The sequence below is a fragment of the Aedes aegypti genome, chromosome 3 (assembly GCF_002204515.2).
Source record: "Aedes aegypti strain LVP_AGWG chromosome 3, AaegL5.0 Primary Assembly, whole genome shotgun sequence".
In the NCBI taxonomy this organism is placed as follows: domain Eukaryota; kingdom Metazoa; phylum Arthropoda; class Insecta; order Diptera; family Culicidae; genus Aedes; species Aedes aegypti.
In genome coordinates this window covers 86,747,015-86,768,227 of record NC_035109.1, presented here as the reverse complement: position 1 = coordinate 86,768,227, position 21,213 = coordinate 86,747,015, and the positions used below count along the sequence as shown (strand labels likewise).

At 35.7% G+C, this 21,213-nt stretch overlaps 1 protein-coding gene across 1 annotated transcript in view; it reads right to left on the bottom strand.

Annotated features, from left to right (window-relative positions):
- The window catches only part of LOC5564275 (dopamine D2-like receptor), a 754,420-nt gene that overhangs the window by 23,473 nt on the left and 709,734 nt on the right, over positions 1 to 21,213 (bottom strand). The window contains 2 exon segments of the mRNA XM_021849536.1: positions 6,863 to 6,920; positions 6,922 to 6,964. Coding sequence (XP_021705228.1) covers positions 6,863 to 6,920; positions 6,922 to 6,964 — 101 coding nt within the window.

The following is a 21,213-nucleotide window of genomic DNA, read 5'->3' as shown; positions in this document are numbered from 1 at the left end:
GGATTGGATTTGGATTGGATTTGGATTGGATTTGATTGGATTTGGATTGGATTTGGATTGGATTTGGATTGGATTTGGATGGATTTGGATTGGGATTTGGATTGGATTTGGATTGGATTTGGATTGGATTTGGATTGGATTTGGATTGGATTTGGATTGGATTTGGATTGGATTTGGATTGGATTTGGATTGGATTTGGATTGGATTTGGATTGGATTTGGATTGGATTTGGATTGGATTTGGATTGGATTTGGATTGGATTTGGATTGGATTTGGATTGGATTTGGATTGGATTTGGATTGGATTTGGATTGGATTTGGATTGGATTTGGATTGGATTTGGATTGGATTTGGATTGGATTTGGATTGGATTTGGATTGGATTTGGATTGGATTTGGATTGGATTTGGATTGGATTTGGATTGGATTTGGATTGGATTTGGATTGGATTTGGATTGGATTTGGATTGGATTTGGATTGGATTTGGATTGGATTTGGATTTGGATTTGGATTGGATTTGGATTGGATTTGGATTGGATTTGGATTGGATTTGGATTGGATTTGGATTGGATTTTGGATTGGATTTGGATTGGATTTGGATTGGATTTGGATTGGATTTGGATTGGATTTGGATTGGATTTGGATTGGATTTGGATTGGATTTGGATTGGATTTGGATTGGATTTGGATTGGATTTGGATTGGATTTGGATTGGATTTGGATTGGATTTGGATTGGATTTGGATTGGATTTGGATTGGATTTGGATTGGATTTGGATTGGATTTGGATTGGATTTGGATTGGATTTGGATTGGATTTGGATTGGATTTGGATTGGATTTGGATTGGATTTGGATTGGATTTGGATTGGATTTGGATTGGATTTGGATTGGATTTGGATTGGATTTGGATTGGATTTGGATTGGATTTGGATTGGATTTGGATTGGATTTGGATTGGATTTGGATGGATTTGGATTGGATTTGGATTGGATTTGGATTGGATTTGGATTGGATTTGGATTGGATTTGGATTGGGATTTGGATTGGATTTGGATTGGATTGGATTGGATTTGGATTGGATTTGGATTGGATTTGGATGGATTTGGATTGGATTGGATTTGGATTGGATTTGGATTGGATTTGGATTGGATTTGGATTGGATTTGGATTGGATTTGGATTGGATTTGGATTGGATTTGGATTGGATTGGATTGGATTTGGATTGGATTTGGATTGGATTTGGATTGGATTTGGATTGGATTTGGATTGGATTTGGATTGGATTTGGATTGGATTTGGATTGGATTTGGATTGGATTTGGATTGGATTTGGATTGGATTTGGATTGGATTTGGATTGGATTTGGATTGGATTTGGATTGGATTTGGATTGGATTTGGATTGGATTTGGATTGGATTTGGATTGGATTTGGATTGGATTTGGATTGGATTTGGATTGGATTTGGATTGGATTGGATTTTGGATTGGATTTGGATTGGATTTGGATTGGATTTTGGATTGGATTTGGATTGGATTTGGATTGGATTGGATTGGATTTGGATTGGATTTGGATTGGATTTGGATTGGATTTGGATTGGATTTGGATTGGATTTGGATTGGATTTGGATTGGATTTGGATTGGATTTGGATTGGATTTGGATTGGATTTGGATTGGATTTGGATTGGATTTGGATTGGATTTGGATTGGATTTGGATGGATTGGATTGGATTTGGATTGGATTTGGATTGGATTTGGATTGGATTTGGATTGGATTTGGATTGGATTTGGATTGGATTTGGATTGGATTGGATTTGGATTGGATTTGGATTGGATTTGGATTGGATTGGATTGGATTGTTGGATTGGATTGGATTTGGATTGGATTGGATTGGATTTGGATTGGATTTGGATTGATTTGGATTGGATTGGATTGGATTTGGATTGGATTTGGATTGGATTTGGATTGGATTTGGATTGGATTTGGATTTGGATTGGATTGATTTGGATTGGATTTGGATGGATTTGGATTGGATTTGGATTGATTTGGATTGGATTTGGATTGGATTTGGATTGGATTTGGATTGGATTTGGATTGGATTTGGATTGGATTTGGATTGGATTTGGATTGGATTTGGATTGGATTTGGATTGGATTGGATTGGATTGGATTTGGATTGGATTTGGATTGGATTTGGATTGGATTTGGATTGGATTTGGATTGGATTTGGATTGGATTGATTTGGATTGGATTTGGATTGGATTTGGATTGGATTGATTGGATTTGGATTGGATTTTGGATTGGATTTGGATTGGATTGGATTGGATTTGGATTGATTGGAATTGGATGGATTTGATTGGATTTGGATTGATTGGTATTTGGATTGGATTTGGATTGGATTTGGATTGGATTTGGATTGGATTTGGATTGGATTTGGATTGGATTTGATTGGATTTGGATTGGATTTGGATTGGATTTGGATTGGATTTGGATTGGATTTGGATTGGATTTGGATTGGATTTGGATTGGATTTGGATTGGAATTTGGATTGGATTTGGATTGGATTTGGATTGGATTTGGATTGGATTTGGATTGGATTTGGATTGGGATTTGGATTGGATTTGGATTGGATTTTGATTGGATTTGGATTGATTTGGATTTTTGGATTGGATTTTGGATTTGGATTTTGGATTGGATTGGATTGGATTTTGTGATTGGATTTGGATTGGAATTGGATTTGGATTTGGATTTGGATTTGGATTGGATTTGGATTGGAGGATTGGATTTGGATTGGATTTGGATTGGATTTTGGATTTGATTTTGGATTGGATTTGGGATTGGATGGATTTGATTTTTGGATTTGGATTGATTTGATTGGATTTGGATTGGATTTGGATTGGATTTTGGATTGGATTTTGGATTGGATTTGGATTGGATTTGGATTGGATTTGGATTGGATTTGGATTGGATATTGGATTTGGATTGGATTTGGATTGGATTTGGATTGGGATTTGGATTGGATTGGATTTGGATTGGATTTGGATTGGATTTGGATTGGATTTGGATTGGATTGGTGGATTGGATTGGGAATTGGATTGGATTGGATTTTTTTTTTTTGGATTGATTTGGATTGGGATATTTGGATTGGATTTGGATTGGATTTGGATTGGATTTGGATTGGATTTGGATTGGATTTGGATTGGATTGGATTTGGATTTGTTTGGATTTGGATTGGATTTGGATTGGATTTGGATTGGGAATTTGGATTGGATTTGGATTGGATTTGGGATTGGATTGGATTTGGATTGGATTTTGGATTTGGGGATTTGGATTGGATTTGATTGGATTGGATTGGATTTGGATTGGATTTGGATTGGATTTGGATTGGATTTGGATGGATTTGGATGGATTTGGATTGGATTTGGATTGGGATTTGGATTGGATTTGGATTGGATTTGGGATTGGATTTTGGATTGGGATTTGGATTGGATTTGGTTGGATTGGATTGGATTTGGATTGGATTTGGATTGGATTTGGATTGGATTTGGATTGGATTGGATTGGTGGATTGGATTGGATTTGGATTTGGATTGGATTTGGATTGGATTTGGATTGGATTTGGATTGGGATTTGGATTGGATTTGGATTGGATTTGGATTGATTTGGATTGGATTTTGATTGGATTTGGATTGGATTTGGATTGATTTGGATTGGATTTGGATTGGGATTTGGATTGATTTGGATTGGATTTGGTTGGATTTGGATTGGATTTGGATTGATTTGGATTGGATTTGGATTGGATTTGGATTGATTTGATTGATTTGGATTGGATTTGGATTGGATTTGGATTGGATTTGGATGATTTGGGGATTGGATTATTGGATTGGATTTGGATTGATTTGATTGGATTTGGATTGGATTTGGATTGGATTTGGATTGGATTTGGATTGGATTTGGATTGGATTTGGATTGGATTTGGATTGGATTTGGATTGGATTTGGATTGGATTTGGATTGGATTTGGATTGGATTTGATTGGATTTGGATTGGATTTGGATTGGATTTGGATTGGATTTGGATTGGATTTGGATTGGATTTGGATTGGATTTGGATTGGATTTGGATTGGATTTGGATTGGATTTGGATTGGATTGGATTGGATTTTGGATTGGATTTGGATTGGATTGGATTTGGATGGATTTGGATTGGATTTGGGATTGGATTTGGGATTTGGATTGGATTTGGATTGGATTTGGATTGGATTTGGATTGGATTTGGATTGGATTTGGATTGGATTTGATTGGATTTGGATTGGATTTGGATTGGATTTGGATTGGATTTGGATTGGATTTGGATTGGATTTGGATTGGATTTTTGGATTGGATTGATTTGGATTGGATTTGGATTGGATTTGGATTCGGATTTGGATTTTGATTTTTTGATCGGATTCGATTTCGATTCGATTTCGATTCGATTTCGATTCGATTTTCGATTCGATTTCGATTCGATTTCGATTCGATTTCGATTCGATTTCGATTCGATTTCGATTCGATTTCGATTCGATTTCGATTCGATTTCGATTCGATTTCGATTCGATTCGATTCGATTTCGATTCGATTTCGATTCGATTTTCGATTCGATTTCGATTCGATTTCGATTCGATTTCGATTCGATTCGATGATTTCGATTCGATTTCGATTCGATTTCGATTCGATCGATTTCGATTTCGATTCGATTTCCGATTCGATTTCGATTCGATTTCGATTCGATTTCGATTCGATTTCGATTCGATTTTCGATTCGATTTCGATTCGATTTCGATTCGATTTCGATTCGATTTCGATTCGATTTCGATTCGATTTCGATTCGATTTCGATTCGATTTCGATTCGATTTCGATTCGATTTCGATTCGATTTCGATTCGATTTCGATTCGATTTCGATTCGATTCGATTCGATTTCGATTCGATTTCGATTCGATTTCGATTTCGATCGATTTCGATTCGATTTCGATTCGATTTCGATTCGATTTCGATTCGATTTCATCGATTCGATCGATTTCGATTCGATTTCGATTCGATTTCGATTCGATTTCGATTCGATTTTCGATTCGATTCGATTTCGATTCGATTTCGATTCGATTTCGATTCGATTTCGATTCGATTTCGATTCGATTTCGATTCGATTTCGATTCGATTTCGATTCGATTTCGATTCGATTTCGATTCGATTTCGATTCGATTTCGATTCGATTTCGATTCGATTTCGATTCGATTTCGATTCGATTTCGATTCGATTTCGATTCGATTTCGATTCGATTTCGATTCGATTTCGATTCGATTTCGATTCGATTTCGATTCGATTTCATCGATTCGATTCGATTTCGATTCGATTTCGATTCGATTTCGATTCGATTTCGATTCGATTCGATTCGATTCGATTTCGATTCGATTTCGATTCGATTTTCGATTCGATTTCGATTCGATTTCGATTCGATTTCGATTCGATTTCGATTCGATTCGATTCGATTTCGATTCGATTTCGATTCGATTTCGATTCCGATTTCGATTCGATTTCGATTCGATTTCGATTCGATTTCGATTCGATTTCGATTCGATTTCGATTCGATTTCGATTCGATTTCGATTCGATTTCGATTCGATTTCGATTCGATTTCGATTCGATTTCGATTCGATTTCGATTCGATTTCGATTCGATTCGATTCGATTTCGATTCGATTTCGATTCGATTTCGATTCGATTTCGATTCGATTTCGATTCGATTTCGATTCGATTTCGATTCGATTTCGATTCGATTTCGTTCGATTTCATTCGATTTCGATTCGATTTCGATTCGATTTCGATTCGATTTCGATTCGATTTCGATTTCGATTCGATTCGATTTCGATTCGATTTCGATTCGATTCGATTTCGATTCGATTCGATTCGATTTCGATTTCGATTTCGATTCGATTTCGATTCGATTTCGATTCGATTTCGATTCGATTTCGATTCGATTTCGATTCGATTTCGATTCGATTTCGATTCGATTTCGATTCGATTTCGATTTCGATTTCGATTCGATTTCGATTCGATTTCGATTCGATTTCGATTCGATTTCGATTCGATTCGATTCGATTTCGATTCGATTTCGATTCGATTTCGATTCGATTTCGATTCGATTTCGATTCGATTTCGATTCGATTCGATTCGATTTCGATTCGATTTCGATTCGATTCGATTCGATTTCGATTCGATTTCGATTCGATTTCGATTCGATTTCGATTCGATTTCGATTCGATTTCGATTCGATTTCGATTCGATTTCGATTCGATTTCGATTCGATTTCGATTCGATTTCGATTCGATTTCGATTTCGATTTCGATTCGATTTCGATTCGATTTCGATTCGATTTCGATTCGATTTCGATTCGATTTCGATTCGATTTCGATTCGATTTCGATTCGATTTCGATTCGATTTCGATTCGATTTCGATTCGATTTCGATTTCGATTTCGATCGATTTCGATTCGATTTGCGATTCGCATTTCGATTCGATTTCGATTCGATTTCGATTCGATTTCGATTTCGATCGATTTCGATTCGATTTCGATTCGATTTCGATTCGATTTCGATTCGATTTCGATTCGATTTCGATTCGATTTTCGATTCGATTTCGATTCGATTTCGATTCGATTTCGATTCGATTTCGATTCGATTTCGATTTCGATTTCGATTCGATTTCGATTCGATTTCGATTCGATTTCGATTCGATTTCGATTCGATTTCGATTCGATTTCGATTTCGATTCGATTTCGATTCGAACATTTAAGTTGGACTGTGAATGGTCCTGATAAATTTCACATAAATGTTTTTCACTTACCTAACACAATTGCTAACGTCTTGGTCGCCTTCCGTTCCTTCTTCGCCGAAGACTTTTCCCCGCTTCTTCTTGGACGCCTTGTTAACCTTGTAGATCGTAAACCTGTAAGTACAAAAAAGAGTGAAGAAAATGAAACATAACGTGAGACGAGTAAAATCTGTAAAATTTTACGATGTTTTCAAAAGTCTTGTTTTGCAACAAAATTGCACCGAAATCGTTACGTTCAATATTAGCAACGCACACGCGAGGGAAGCTCTCCTCAACGTTGATTGGATTTAGCTCACCAGACATTGATGCAATTTGTTGGATTTATTTTTATGGTTTGCCGTTGCAATTGCTTGAGCTTTGACTCGGATTTCGGTTTGATTGAATGGTGTAATTTCGGCGTCGTTGTTTGCTTCCAATTGGCCACCCATTGGTCACACCGCACGAACGAAAAATTTATCTCCCATGATTCATGGCTGCTGGCTGGCCAGAGGGCTGGATGCCAAGAAATGGAAGCACAAGTGCGTGAAATTGGCCCAGGCAGGGTGCTGTTTGCTGTTCCGAAAAAGAAGCAGACCCATTTTGTGGTTTCAGTGAATCATGACTGCAGGAGATCTTCTGTATCAGGTTTTTCGTTTTTGGTTTAATGGGGTCCCCTGCGACGATTTCGATGAATTATGGGATGTATGCGTTACCTTGTTGTTGGATGTACAATCTAACACTTTTGTACAATTTGGGAGGATGTTCATGATTTGAAGGGACAATAGGAGATAGCCACCATCAAACTGTATTCATCATGGCCATTTTTGGAACCTAAAATGTAACAATTGATGCCAGCTATATATTTAAAAAATCGGTAGATCATCAGAAAAGCACTAGCGAGGCTCAACTCACAAATGTCAGTTTTGTCATCATAAATAAAAAAAAATCCTACTTCTTTCCTTCAAGATGTTTGAGAAGAAGAATTTAGCCCAAAAGAGTACTGTTTTAATGTTTTAAGTAGTTCTAATAACTTCCAAAAGCAGAAAAAAATTGTGAACGCACAGTACGACGATACGATGCGCACCGAACCTACGTCCTATTGCTAGTTACTCCCCTCTTTGCTTTCCAAAACCATCCAACCACAAAAGGAGCTACCTTAAAATAAAATATTATGAAGCATATAAAAATTTCACTTTCATTGATCCAATTTTGGCAAACGTACCCTCTTTTGCACCCACTCCCTCCCGAGAAGGCATATGCCTCATGTTGAAAGAGTCCCTTCCGGTTCCGACTCTCTGAAGAAGGGTGCTGTCATTTGCATCCAACGACCAAAATGGACTCCCTCGGGTATGTTTCCCCCAATTCTCACAGATTTCTCGCATTTGCACTACAGGATGGCAGGAGAGAAGAAGTGGGATTCCACCATTGCGAAATCAACAACGGCAGCCAACAGTAATCGCCGAGCCAAGCGTAATCCTGAATAAAAGATGAGACCTAATCCTTTGCCGCCTTTATGGCCTGTCATAATTTTTGCTGGAAAACATGGCACCCATTTCCTGCGCTCCGGTGTTTTATTTTACCCCGTTCAGTTCCCCTTTCGGGTGCCACTTTCAGTTGGTGGACTTGTGTTTGTTTGTTTGCTTCGTTAGGACGATGTTGGAGGGGCTCAGATAGCCGTAGAGGTATTCGTGCAGCTATTCAGCAAGACCAAGCCGAGGGTTGTGGACTCGAATCCCACCAGGAAGGAAATTTTCTCGATGTCTCAGGGCATATAGTGTCTTTGTACCTGCCACACAACTTGCAATGAAAGCTCTCAGTTAATAACTATGGGAGTGATCATTGAAGCTGAAAAGCAGACTCTGTCCCAGTTGGGACGTTACATTAGAAAGAAGAAGAAAAAGGACGATGCGACGATGGCGTCAAACACCTAGCAGTATAAAACGAGCTTGGTATTCCATTTATGGCATAGTCCACGTTGTCTCTGCTTTATGATGAGTTGTTTAGCTTTTAATGCCAGCAAAAAAATGTGGTTGCTCAAATATTTTTTTATGTTCCATGTAAAGTTGCACTGAATTGACGACACTCTCTTGTCGAATTAAAGTGATTCAATACCATGGAAACTGAATGACGGATAAACATTCGAGGTAAATCTTTCATTCATTAAGATATGATTTCGTTACTCAAGTCGAGGTTTTTCGTTGCAAATAATATTTTAAAAACTACCGAAAAGCTAAACATTACATATAATTTGCAATTGTATTAGATGGACAAATTGATGTGAAGATTTACGAAAAAGTTACACGTCTTCTCAGTGAGAAACGAACTCACGACTCCCCGATCTCTAGTTGGGGCGCGTTACCACTACGCCATGAGAGGACTCATGAACGCAGAAGTTAACCTGAATTCGATTTCAGCTCAATAATTACGTGGTCCTTTTTCGCAAAGTGCACCTCTTTCGGAAGAATTAGATGCCCATCCAAACACAACGCTTTCTATGTATATCCAATGTCTAGCCCGAGAGCGCATTGTTTTTTAAGTATAGGAATAGCACACTACACTAGCCAGCAACTGCGCTGGCTGAGGTATCGATGGTGTGGGCTTCCAACGGGTCGCGACGTTCTCAAACGACCGGTTACGGAACATGAGTCCGTTGCTCGATAAATACTTGTTTTTAATTATGAATCGCGGTTTACGGCTAACCAGCCGAGTGGAAGTTTAACAACTACCGATAAGCTAAACATTACATATAATTTGCAAAAAGGACCACGTGATTATTGAGCTGAAATCGAATTCAGGTTAACTTCTGCATTCATGAGTCCTCTCATGGCGTAGTGGTAACGCGTTCCAACTAGAGATTGGGGAGTCGTGAGTTCGATTCTCACTGAGAAGACGTGTAACTTTTTCGTAAATCTTCACATCAATTTGTCCATCTAATACAATTGCAAATTATATGTAATGTTTAACTTTTCGGTAGTTGTTAAACTTCCAATCGGCTGAATAGCCGTAAACCACGATTCATAATTAAAAACAAGTAATATTCTAATGTTTTTTATACCGAAATTTCATGATTTTTTTTTCATAGGATGTGTAATCTTAACACGATGGATGGGCTTACTCCATTAGCATTTATATGGGAACCAAAGCCATAACCAGTCGTAGAGGTCACATAACGATATTTTTGTTTATAACGTGTCCAAGAAAATATAAATTACAGTGATCCCTCCATGAGTCGATGTTCCATGACTCGATATCGACTCATGGAACCATACTGGAAACAAAATTTCATGGTTACTATGATGGTCCCTTCAAACAGCTTTCCAAAGGATTGCTGTTCCATGACTCGATATTTCCATGAGTCGATGGTCCCTTCAATATCGACTCATGGAGGTTTCACTGTATAATAATAAAAAAAAAACAAATATTTTTAAACTTTTGTGTTTAACTTTGGGGCATTTTAAATGCTGCCTGTGAAAATTGTGTTCGAATTTGTATAGATGTTTACATTTTTCCTAGAAACTAGAACTAATAGTAAGCTGAACTCTGGCGCGTTTAGATTCGTTGGAAATCTTCAGAAATATGACCATCTCCGTAAAATTGGTTCCGGGGCCTTCCTTAGCCGAGTGATTAGAGTCCGCGGCTACAAAGCAAAGCCATGCTGAAGGTGTTTTGTAACTGAATTTTCCTTGACTTCCCTGGGCTAAAGTATCATTGTACCTGCCACACGATATACGAATGTGAAAATGGTAACTTTGGCAAAGAAAGCTCTCAGTTAATAACTGTGGAAGTGCTCATTGAAAACTAAGCGGAGAAATAGGCTCTAATCCAGTGAGGACGTAATGCCAAGAAGAAGAAGAAGATGTGGTTCCGGAAAATATGGTCAGTCATGTTTGCATTCTTAAACTTGATGGTGGTAATCCTTCTCTTTTGCAGGTAATTAACCGGATATTGATTGCAAATCACCATGCCAGCAGATTGATTAGTAAGTGTGTACATTTTAATATTACAATTTCACTATTCTAGTCTTCCTTGCTTAATAATCACTTAATATAAGGCACTTTGGAATAAACTTAAAGCTCACTGTTATCACAGCGATGTATTGCGATGGCGAAAACTACTTTTTTTTCAATCTCAGACTAATCAACTTTCACTTCATCCACATACCTATGTTTCTGTTTCGCTCTTGCTCTTTTTCTACACCAGGGGTTTTCAGAGGATTTGTCTCGCGGAGCACTTTTAAGAATAAAATTGTCTCTCGGAGCACCTTTGGCTAATATTGAAATTAAAGGTCCTTTCATCGTTTTTGAAAGAATATTCAGCATTTTTTCTTAGCTACATACGCATTTATTAAACTTAACAAAAAATTACAACAAAATACATTCCAACTAAACAGATTCGCCTTCTTCAATTTTGCAAGCTGTTTCAAATCTGGCTTGATTTGTGACAGCTATAGTCGAACATCAGATTTTGCATCCAAACGGGATCTGTATTTGGTTTTTGTTGCCAAATATGTCGAAAATTCTGACTCACACAGATAGGTTGTTGCGAACGGCAGAAAAATTAGTTGGGCTTTTTCGAACAAGATTTGATATTCATCTTTCATTTGACACCAGAACTCCTCCAACGATTTCTTTCTTTCAATTTGCTCCTTCAGGTTTGAATCCGATGTCAGATTAATCAAATACTTGTATTGTTGTGATGTTAATGTTGCTGGCTTTTCCAATAGGGGATATTTTTTTTATTTCCGTACAAAGTGGGGTCGCTCATTTTTTCCGGAAAAATCAGTTGGATTTTTTTGTTTTCCTCTGATACTACTTACTTTGATAAATCATAACTCAAGAATGAAGCATCATAGAAACAAAGTTTTATTATGAAAATGAAAGCAAATTTTCTCAGGAATAAAAACAAATATATACTGGAAAAAGTTTTCCACAAAATTTTCCACCGTTGAGAAAATTCGTAAAGAAAAGCCGGAAAAACTATGTTCCAATTAGTGGAAAACTTTCAAAAATGTATTTTTGGGAAGGTAAATTCATAAGTTTTAATCGCTGAAATTTTTTTATGTAGTTTTTTTTTTTTTCGTTTCTGAGTTATGGCCAATTTTGTGGAAAATGTCCATATAAGCCTTTTCTTTGAAACCCCAAATTTCAATCGAAGCATCGGAAAAACAAAGATTTTTTATCAAAGCAATTGCAAATTTTCTAAAACATCTGAAAAAAAGATATGGGATTGGTTTTAATGAAGTATAAGTCAGAATGGATGATATTTTTCATGAAAAATTACACCGCTAAGAAAAACTGAAAATAAAACTGTTTCTGCCTCATTTTTTCATTACACTGAAAAGGGATTCTTTCTTTTCTATGGAACAAATAAGATTTTTATTATTTTTTTAATTTTATTTATTCAATTATTCAGTATATAACTCACATTTTCATCTTAATACTATCTATTTTTCCAACCGGGAAGATTGTCTTTGGTTGCTAACACCAGAAGATTTTCGTTTCTGGTTAATCATAATCATGCACTTCTTGCAGATTTTCATCTTTCCCGTAATCCACCGAACTCCATTCGAATGAAACTTGGTCATGAGACCATGGCTAATCGAGCGTAAATTTGTCCTTACTGATTCGTGCCCGTCCAGTCCGAAGGAGTTACAGCTTAGCGAATAGTATTCGTAGTATTGAACTTTGTCCATTTCAATAGCTTCGGTAATAACGAGTAATATACAGCTGACAACACTTGCACTTTCTCACTGCTCTTTGTTAGTTTTTTGGTAAACTTATGATTCTCAAGCCATTTTAACGCTTTAAACCAGAATTGGTAAATACCTAATTGCCATATTGTCTACCCATTGATTTAACTGTAAATTTTGTAGTTACCTAACAGTTAGCTGGAAAAAATACATTATGATTGAAGAAGTCTTTGTTTCAATGCTGTTTCGTTCTTAAGTAGTTGTGTTTATAAACTTATAAATGTGAAAATAAGCTTTATAAACTTATAAATGTATAAATTTGTAAACAGCTCACCTTGGCAATATTTGATCATGTTTTTAGAACGAAAAATGAGCGTATTTAAAATGTTTAGGATTGGATCTTATTGATCGCTCTTTTCAAATATACTTTGTTTGTAAGCTGGAATAGCTAATCGGGTTAGCATTATTTATTTTTCTTAACGATGAGAAATGTCCTAGAAAACTTATTAAATCTCAAAGTTTTGAGAAAATTTGATTGCGATTTGACAAAAAAAAAATGTTTCTGTGACGTTTTTATCTTCAGTTATGATTTTCGAACGAAAAGACTTGTACGAGAAATCTGGGCATTTTTCACAAAACTATAACCAAACGCAGGAATTGAAAACTAGTACATCTTAAAAATTTCAGTGATTGAAATTTATAAAATTCTGTTCTCAAAAATATTTCTTTGAAAATCTTACACGAGTTGGAACATAGTTTTTCCGGATTTTCTCAACGGTGGAAAATTTTGTGGAAAACTTTTCCAGTTAATTTTTTTTATTCCTGAGAAAATTTGCTTTCATTTTCATAAAAAAAAAACTTTGTTTCTATGATGCTTCGTTCTTGAGTTATGATTTTTCAAAGTAGTGTCAGGGAAAACAAAAAAATTCCAACTGAGTTTTCCGGGAAAATAGGCGACCCTGAATTTTTCCCAATATTTTTTTATTCAAATATTGATGAGCCCTGCCTGTGGAAAAAATTTCATGAAAATCTGAGACCTTTCGGCCCAAACCCGTTCGGAAATAAAAAAAATCCTCAATACTGAAAACGGCTGTTCCACCCATGTCATCTGCTCAATTCTGTTATGATGTTCGTCCGGAAAATATTGTTGAAAACTGTCCAACAAATCCTTCAAATGCGTGTGGAACTCCTGACAAATCTTTGACGAAATTTTGATTGATAATGCAGATTGAATTTTCAACAAATTTGAAAAGCTTTGAAAGTCTCAATTTTTAATTGGTTCTGCCCAAAATTTTATTTTTCTCTTGAAGCCTTGGATTTTTCCATTTGCGTCGAATACTGTGATTACCTTGCCTTGCATATAAACACTGCACAGTGGTCCAGGAATCAGTTTTACGCGGAAAGATGCATTTTGAGCTTTAGAATGAAACATTAGACAAAAACGGTCTTCTACAAAGTTGTTTGTATTACACGGCGTGTCTGGTAGAACAATATTATCACAAAAAAATAGGCATCGCTAAATCTTCCAGCATTCGAAAATATAGGTTTTCAGCTTTCATTTGACGGGTTCCCTAAAAAAATCCACCGAGGGATCCTGAACATTTTTTTTTTATTTAAAATTTTTGTTCCTTGAAGTACAATATTTTCAAATATAATCATGGTAAAAGACCGTTTTTTTTCTCTCAAGCTCGATGGTAGCCCAAATTTCAAATGAAAGTTATTATAACATAGATATATAAGATTACATATTGTAATAGACATAACTGTCCTATGTGATCTTAGGGATACGACACTTACTCGTACAGTGGAGGACACACTCAGTTTAGTTCAACTAATTTTTATTCTTTTACCAAGATCCGCACAGCTGAGCGGTAAGCAAATTAATTTTAACTGATATGTCAGCCTAACATCAAGTTTACTTAAAACAGCACCTTTGGGTGTCGTTACCAAACGTCACTTTTACTAAGATGCCAACAACGACCTTTTACCGAGATTTGCACAGCTGAGATCGGCATTCGGATTAAAGTGTGTATTTGATTCTAGTGTATAACTGTTTCTGTTCATATTTAGAAAAGATTAATTTTCTTTTCCTTCTTTCTGGAATTACTCCCCCATTGAGACAAAGCCAGCTTCTTAAATAAGAGTTCTTCGGTTACTCATTAACTGAGAATTTGATTCGCCTATCATGATTGTTTTTTTTTATATTGTGTGTAAGAAAAATATATTCGACCGATGAGATCTAATCAACCATCCTGAAAATTCCACAAACTACGTAACGCTCTAGGGAGAGGGGGGAATAGCGTTTAGTTTTGACGTTACGGAGGGGGATGGGGTGAGGTGGTCAAAAATTTCCGATTTTAGCGTCACATATAAATGGACGCTGCCAAACGATTGATACGAAAAAGAGCTCTTTTGAACAATTTTTACATATCAATATCACTTGCTGCTGGGTTATTATTGTCATATTTTCACAATTAATATGATATAAAAAAACAACATGCCAAAATAGTGACTCTTTGAATTGAAAATAGTCTTGCAGTTGTGTTAACTCAACTGTTATATCCTTGAAAATATCAACAGGCACAATCTGGCTTCATAAATAAGCAAAAATGCCACATTTGAGGAACAGAAAATCTATTCAAGATTCAAGAAACGCCATTCCATGACCAAGTAAGTACTAACAGTTTGGACCAGACCAAAAGAATCATTGAGTCAATTTTTTTTTTCAAACAGTACGAAACAGTCGATAAATTCGATATCTTTGGAAGTTTGTTCATTATGTCTCTGCAACGGAAATTCCATGGACATCTGACATAAAAAAGGGACACATGATTTGAATTTGGAGATCCTAATTTGACTCCTCCTGACTTAAGTTTATGGAGCTACTGTAAAAACAGAGGCAGAGCTCAAGGCAGACTCTTGAGTCGCTGTCATCGCAAAACCCCCCAATAAGCTCCAAAAGGTAATGTAAAATGCATACTGTATGGAGCTCATTTTGCTACGACCAATAAATGCAGCCACTTGATTGATGTTGCTTTCATGAAATAGCCCAAAAAATTGCAAAAGTTGCACCCTGTATTCGCTGATGGCCGCACGAATGGGAAGGTATCTTTTCGAGATATTGAAACCCTTAGAATAAAGTCATAAAAATCTACTGTAAATTGCAGTTACTCAACTCTACGGGACAAGTGGGCACATGAAATTTAACTTTTTATTCTTCCTCATAATACTTACCGTTGCCAATAATCACATAATTAACCATATTTCATGTTGAAAACATATATTATATGAATATGATATCATTCTAAAAGGAGTATAAAATGGTAAAACTTTGTTGTTTGTAAGCTACTTACGTGTTTTAATTACTGCAGTAATTGTGAAAATTGTATTATTGTTGTTCTGCTTGTCAGAAAACCACTTTCACGGTGGAATTATTTTTATGATTTGATTTAACAGGAAATATCTTCCACTATATTCTTATTAAATTTTGAAATTCCAAGCTAAAAACATCAAAATAACTTCAATACTATCAAAAAAGTCTATGTAGTGTCACTTACTCCGGGTGCCTGGATAATATTCTTAATGAGGATTTTGTAAGCTTTTTGCTAAGGCTTGGGTAACAGGGCGTTTAAGCATATTCCATTTACTTTCATAGGCTGTTGTAATGTTGATCCATTCTATTTTTAATCTTTAACGGTTGATTGGCAAAGAAAAATCTCAATCAATAACTAAGTACTTTACGAACTCTAAGCTGGGAAGCAGGCTATGTCCCAGCAGAGGTGTAATGCCAGACAGAAGAAGAATAAATTTAATGTTTTCTAACCATGAAAAGAAACAGTGCTCGGTTAGATATACTTCCACCGTATGAATAAGTAAACAGTCGAACTTACAACATATCTAATCGAAAAAGTGTCCTATAGCTCAATAAATCCTCAAAATCACATAGGACAGTTTTGTTTTTTTTTACAAAATGAAACTCAATAGATATGTATATATATTTATTTTATGAACTTTTATATGGAAATAAAACTTTTATCCAACGAAGCTGTCTTTTGCAATGATTACATTTAAAAATAATGTGCTCTAAAGAACAAAAAATTTAAATAAAAAAAAATGTTCGGGATCCCTCGGTGGATTTTTTTGGGGAACACGTCAAATGAAAGCTAAAAACCTATATTTTTGGATGGTGAAAGATTTAGCGATGCCTATTTTTTTGTGATAAACCTTTCCCATATACACGCCGTGATTAGTGAAGCCCTTTGTTTGGTGTTATTGAAAGTTAGGGTCAACCACATTTTCATAGAAATTGTGTAACTAACCTTCTTATTTGTCAAAATTATATAATACATGCTTCAGCAAAGTTGTAGACCATTCAATTTCAAGCAACTTTGCTAAAACAGTTTTTTTTATCTCCTAAATTGACCGATTTAGAGCTATTTTCCTACGGTAACATAGGGTGGTCCGAACAAAACTGGTTTTCTGGCTCTAGAGATTTCAATTCAAATTTCTCATCAAAGTAGTCTATGGAACACTTTTAGAACTTTGAAAAATGCGTAATTTGGTGAGTAAATAAACTCGCTATCTCCTTCCGTTTGGGAGTTATTGTTGTTTTTCTCTCAAAAACATGCCTACTTTGATTGTGAATATCTCTGATTGGGGCGAACATAAAAAATATCTTTTGAAGGCATTCAAAAGACAAAATAAAATTACATATTATATAAAAAAACTACAGATGTGTTATTTTTGTAACTCTGATAAAATGCCCTAAAAAACAAAGAATTTTAAGCAGAAAAGCTTTAATAACTTTTGAACTAAGATTGATATCAACAATCTTTTTTCTTGAAAATTTGCATTTTGTTAAGTTCTTAAAGTCGCTCATAGACCGCTTTGACAAGAGATCTGAAAAATGACTAATTTAAAATTTAAATTTAAACTATTTTAAAGATTTTCATAGTATGTATTTTTTGTTATTTTGCATTTTGAGCATGAAAATGAAATTTTAGATAAAAAAAAAACTTTCACAAAATTGTTTCTTAAAATGTAAGCTTTCATACTGTGTCATTTAAACCTAGGGTGGTCCACAATATCACACAAACCATGTACAAGTATGTTCCTTTTTTATCACGTTCCGATTTTGTCACGTTCCGATTTCGTCAACAAATTATTCCGTTTTTATCAACAAACAAAAATTGACTTTTTTTTTTATTTTCAAAACGTTTAGAATATAAGCTAAATGCTTATTTTGAAGCAAATAAAATATTTGTCGATAGCCTCAGAGTTGAATTTTCGACATTATATTAATGCTGAGCACGATACGATACATGGTAAGTGTGAAGTCATATACGATTCAATAAGGTCTGACGTCTTCTTATCCATTAATCAACTAGAATTTTCAAACTAAGCATGGTCTGTTGCACAAGATTGACTCATTTTTCAGCAAACGAGCGTTGCTTTGGCCATGTCCTAGCAACAACAAATGGAATTTATGATTAGTTGAAAACGTACCTAAAAGAGTTGAATAGACCTCTTATTTTTCTTATATAATATGGCATCGAAGAATTTTCTATGTATATTTTATTGACAAAGGGGCTGTCCATTAATTACGTTAGACCATTCTGGCGATTTTTCAAGACCTTTTCCCTCTATGGTATGATTTTTTGTATGAAAATAAAAAAAAATATTTGTGTGCCACGTAAGATATCTCAAAACCCCCACCCCCATAACCCCTTACGTGATTAATTGGTGATCCCATATATGTTCAGTTCTTTTTATAAGGGATACACTTGAGAATGAACTCAAAAATGTTTGAGCAACGGCAAAAGACAATTTGAGAAACTGTTGATACTGGACGTTTCCACGTCTCGCACGTTTACATCCCAAATTTTCTAGGATCTTGACCTTTGAGCAGACATGAACTTCTTCCCCTCATGAAGACTAAAAAGTTAATTAGCAGTGTTATACGCTTGTTCATAAAACTTTACAAAAGAGTTTCTAACCAAAAAGTTCTAATTTGGTGATGCTTGTGTACTCTTTTGTGTTTTTGATGAACTTCTATATAAACAAACATAGAATGGTGTTTGTATGTCAAGAGAAGGATTAAAAGCTGATGAATAGATTTACATGATCATTGCACTGTTGCATTGGTCAAGTGTTCCGACGTGTTTGAGTGAAGGAAATGATTTGGCAAATTCTCTGAATAACTGGAAAAATAACTGAAAACTAATCTGTCGTTTTGTATGCATGCCATTTTTCAGCAGCCTAATTGATGGCAAACCGAAGTTTGACGGGACCACTAGCATTTAATATTATTTTTACTCAACAAAAAACTAAAACTTTAGGTTAGTTTATTGCCAGTCTCTTCGTGTTCTAATGTAAAGCTAAAAGGCGATGGTGGCGCTATTCTAGATTGGCGATTAGTTTGATCCCTGTCGAAATTGGTAGTAATAACTTTAGAATGAAGGTCAGGTCACCATAATCATTTTATTGATGACATTTTGGCAATTTAAAGCACAGGAAACCGTAAATATTCATTTGAGATTGCAAAACTTTCGCAACATAACTCCACATTTAATTGCCAATCGGGTGTGGCCAAAGATGCAAAAATTGAACCTTGGCAAATAAACCGCTCAGTTGATAACCGTGGAAGTGTTTATAAGAATACTAAGTTGAAATATAATTCCAAAAATAAGAAGAAGAAGCAGAAGGATGAGGATGAACAGTGAAAAAGAAGTTGTTTCTTGTTTCATTTTTATTGAAAAAAAAAAAACAACAATGATAAGCTTGACCCACTTCCTTGTAGTTTTTTTTCACAAATATGACGCACGTTATGATACAAAGGACATTTATGTGATTATTGTTTTAATATTCTATATTACATTTATTGAAATTCTAGCCAAGAAAACTGAAACTAATAATGATTTATTACAAAATCCTATTGATTGATAGGAGTCTTCAATCAACTTGCATTACGAACCTGTAGAAATAAACAATCTAAATGCTCCTCACAGTTCCTAAACATCAATACTGTGCATTTATATTATGAAAATGTGTACTATCCTGATATATCTGCATTTTTATTTTCGAATTTGGAAATAATGACCACGATTGGTGGAACCCTTTGCATCCTTATTTGAACTGAAAAACCTGGATTGGAAACTGCTTCGGTTTACTGATCGGAAAAGTTATTCAAAGCATCGAACTGATAGCTCACGTTGACACTGTTTTTAGAAAGGATGCACGCGTTCGGAAAAAAATCACTTTCTTTATGTTTGCCACAGTTTGCGATGATTTTAAAATCTACTTTGTGGATATTGCTGAGTGCGTTTGAAATGCAAATTTAAAATGCGGGAACACCAAACGCGGTAAGATTTTTAACAAGGAAGGCGAAGTCAAATATCGATTTTCTTTGCTAGGTTGGCGGTGATATGGATCATGGTTGCTAAGTATCCTTTGGTTACTTTGTGTTACCGCATTTGAAGCCCAGTTAGAGTGGATTTGCACGTCAAACGCAAACAGCAATATTGTAGATCACGGTGTCTCTGGTAGAAAACCTTAATATAAAAAAATCAGTATCACTGAAACACCCACCAAATGAAAGCTTAGGCTTTCTCCTTTTATTTGAGACCGGTTTGAAAATGTTCTATCGGGGGGTCCTGAACATTTTTTTTATTTTAGTAAGAGATACGTACCATAGGTGATGTTCTTCCACCAATAGTATGATACAATGAATCGCTTGTACCATATGATGACAACTCAATCGAACCGTAGAAGGCCATGACAAATATTTCTGGACAAACATTTGAAAAGGGCTGGAGAGGTCTTGACCCAGACAACCAGAAATCGCATAAAAGTTCACGTAATAACTCGTTTATTCATACAAAACACATCAAACCCGCAAAACACGGTTGATAAAATCGTCAGATTGTTGAGCTTCGTCGCATAAAACGCTCTTTTTCTGAGTTCATTTGTACATTTTGCTTCGTCCCGTACACTCGTACAAACTAAGTCGAATCAATCCGTAACAGCTGTCAAATCAACATTTGTTATCATAAGTTAAGTCGCATTAGATTACAGGTTAGTTCGGTAGAAAATTTATACACTCGCATTGTATGCTATCAATCATCACATAATACATGCACGTATATCGCCTCCACTTTTGCACGTAGAAGGCCTTTTCGCGACATCTAATAAGTTAAATTTTGCACATACAAAGCCTCCAGGTGATTTCGTTATACGTACATTTTGGTTGTCTGGGGAGCTTTTTGTTCAGAAACGTTGCTGTTGAGCCCTTTTTAGCTCGCCCATGCAAACTAACACCACTATCAGAAAGATTAGTGTTAGCTCTTCCTGATAGTAGTATTGGTGAGCGTGATCGAGTTGAATTGGGCTCAACAGCGTCTTACAAAGCCATTGTTTGCCAATGTCGATGTGCCCTTTTTAAATGTTTGTCCAGATTTCCATGTAACAAGCTTGTTTTTGTTAATAATTACAGTGATACCTCCATGAGTCGATGTTCCATTACTCGATATCGACTCATGGAACCATACTAAAAACAAAATTTCATGGTTACTATGATGGTCCCTAGAAGCAGCTTTCCAAAGGGTTGCTGTTCCATGACTCGATATTTCCATGAGTCGATGGTCCCTTCAATATCGACTCATGGAGGTTTCACTGTACAATAAATATATCCCAATTT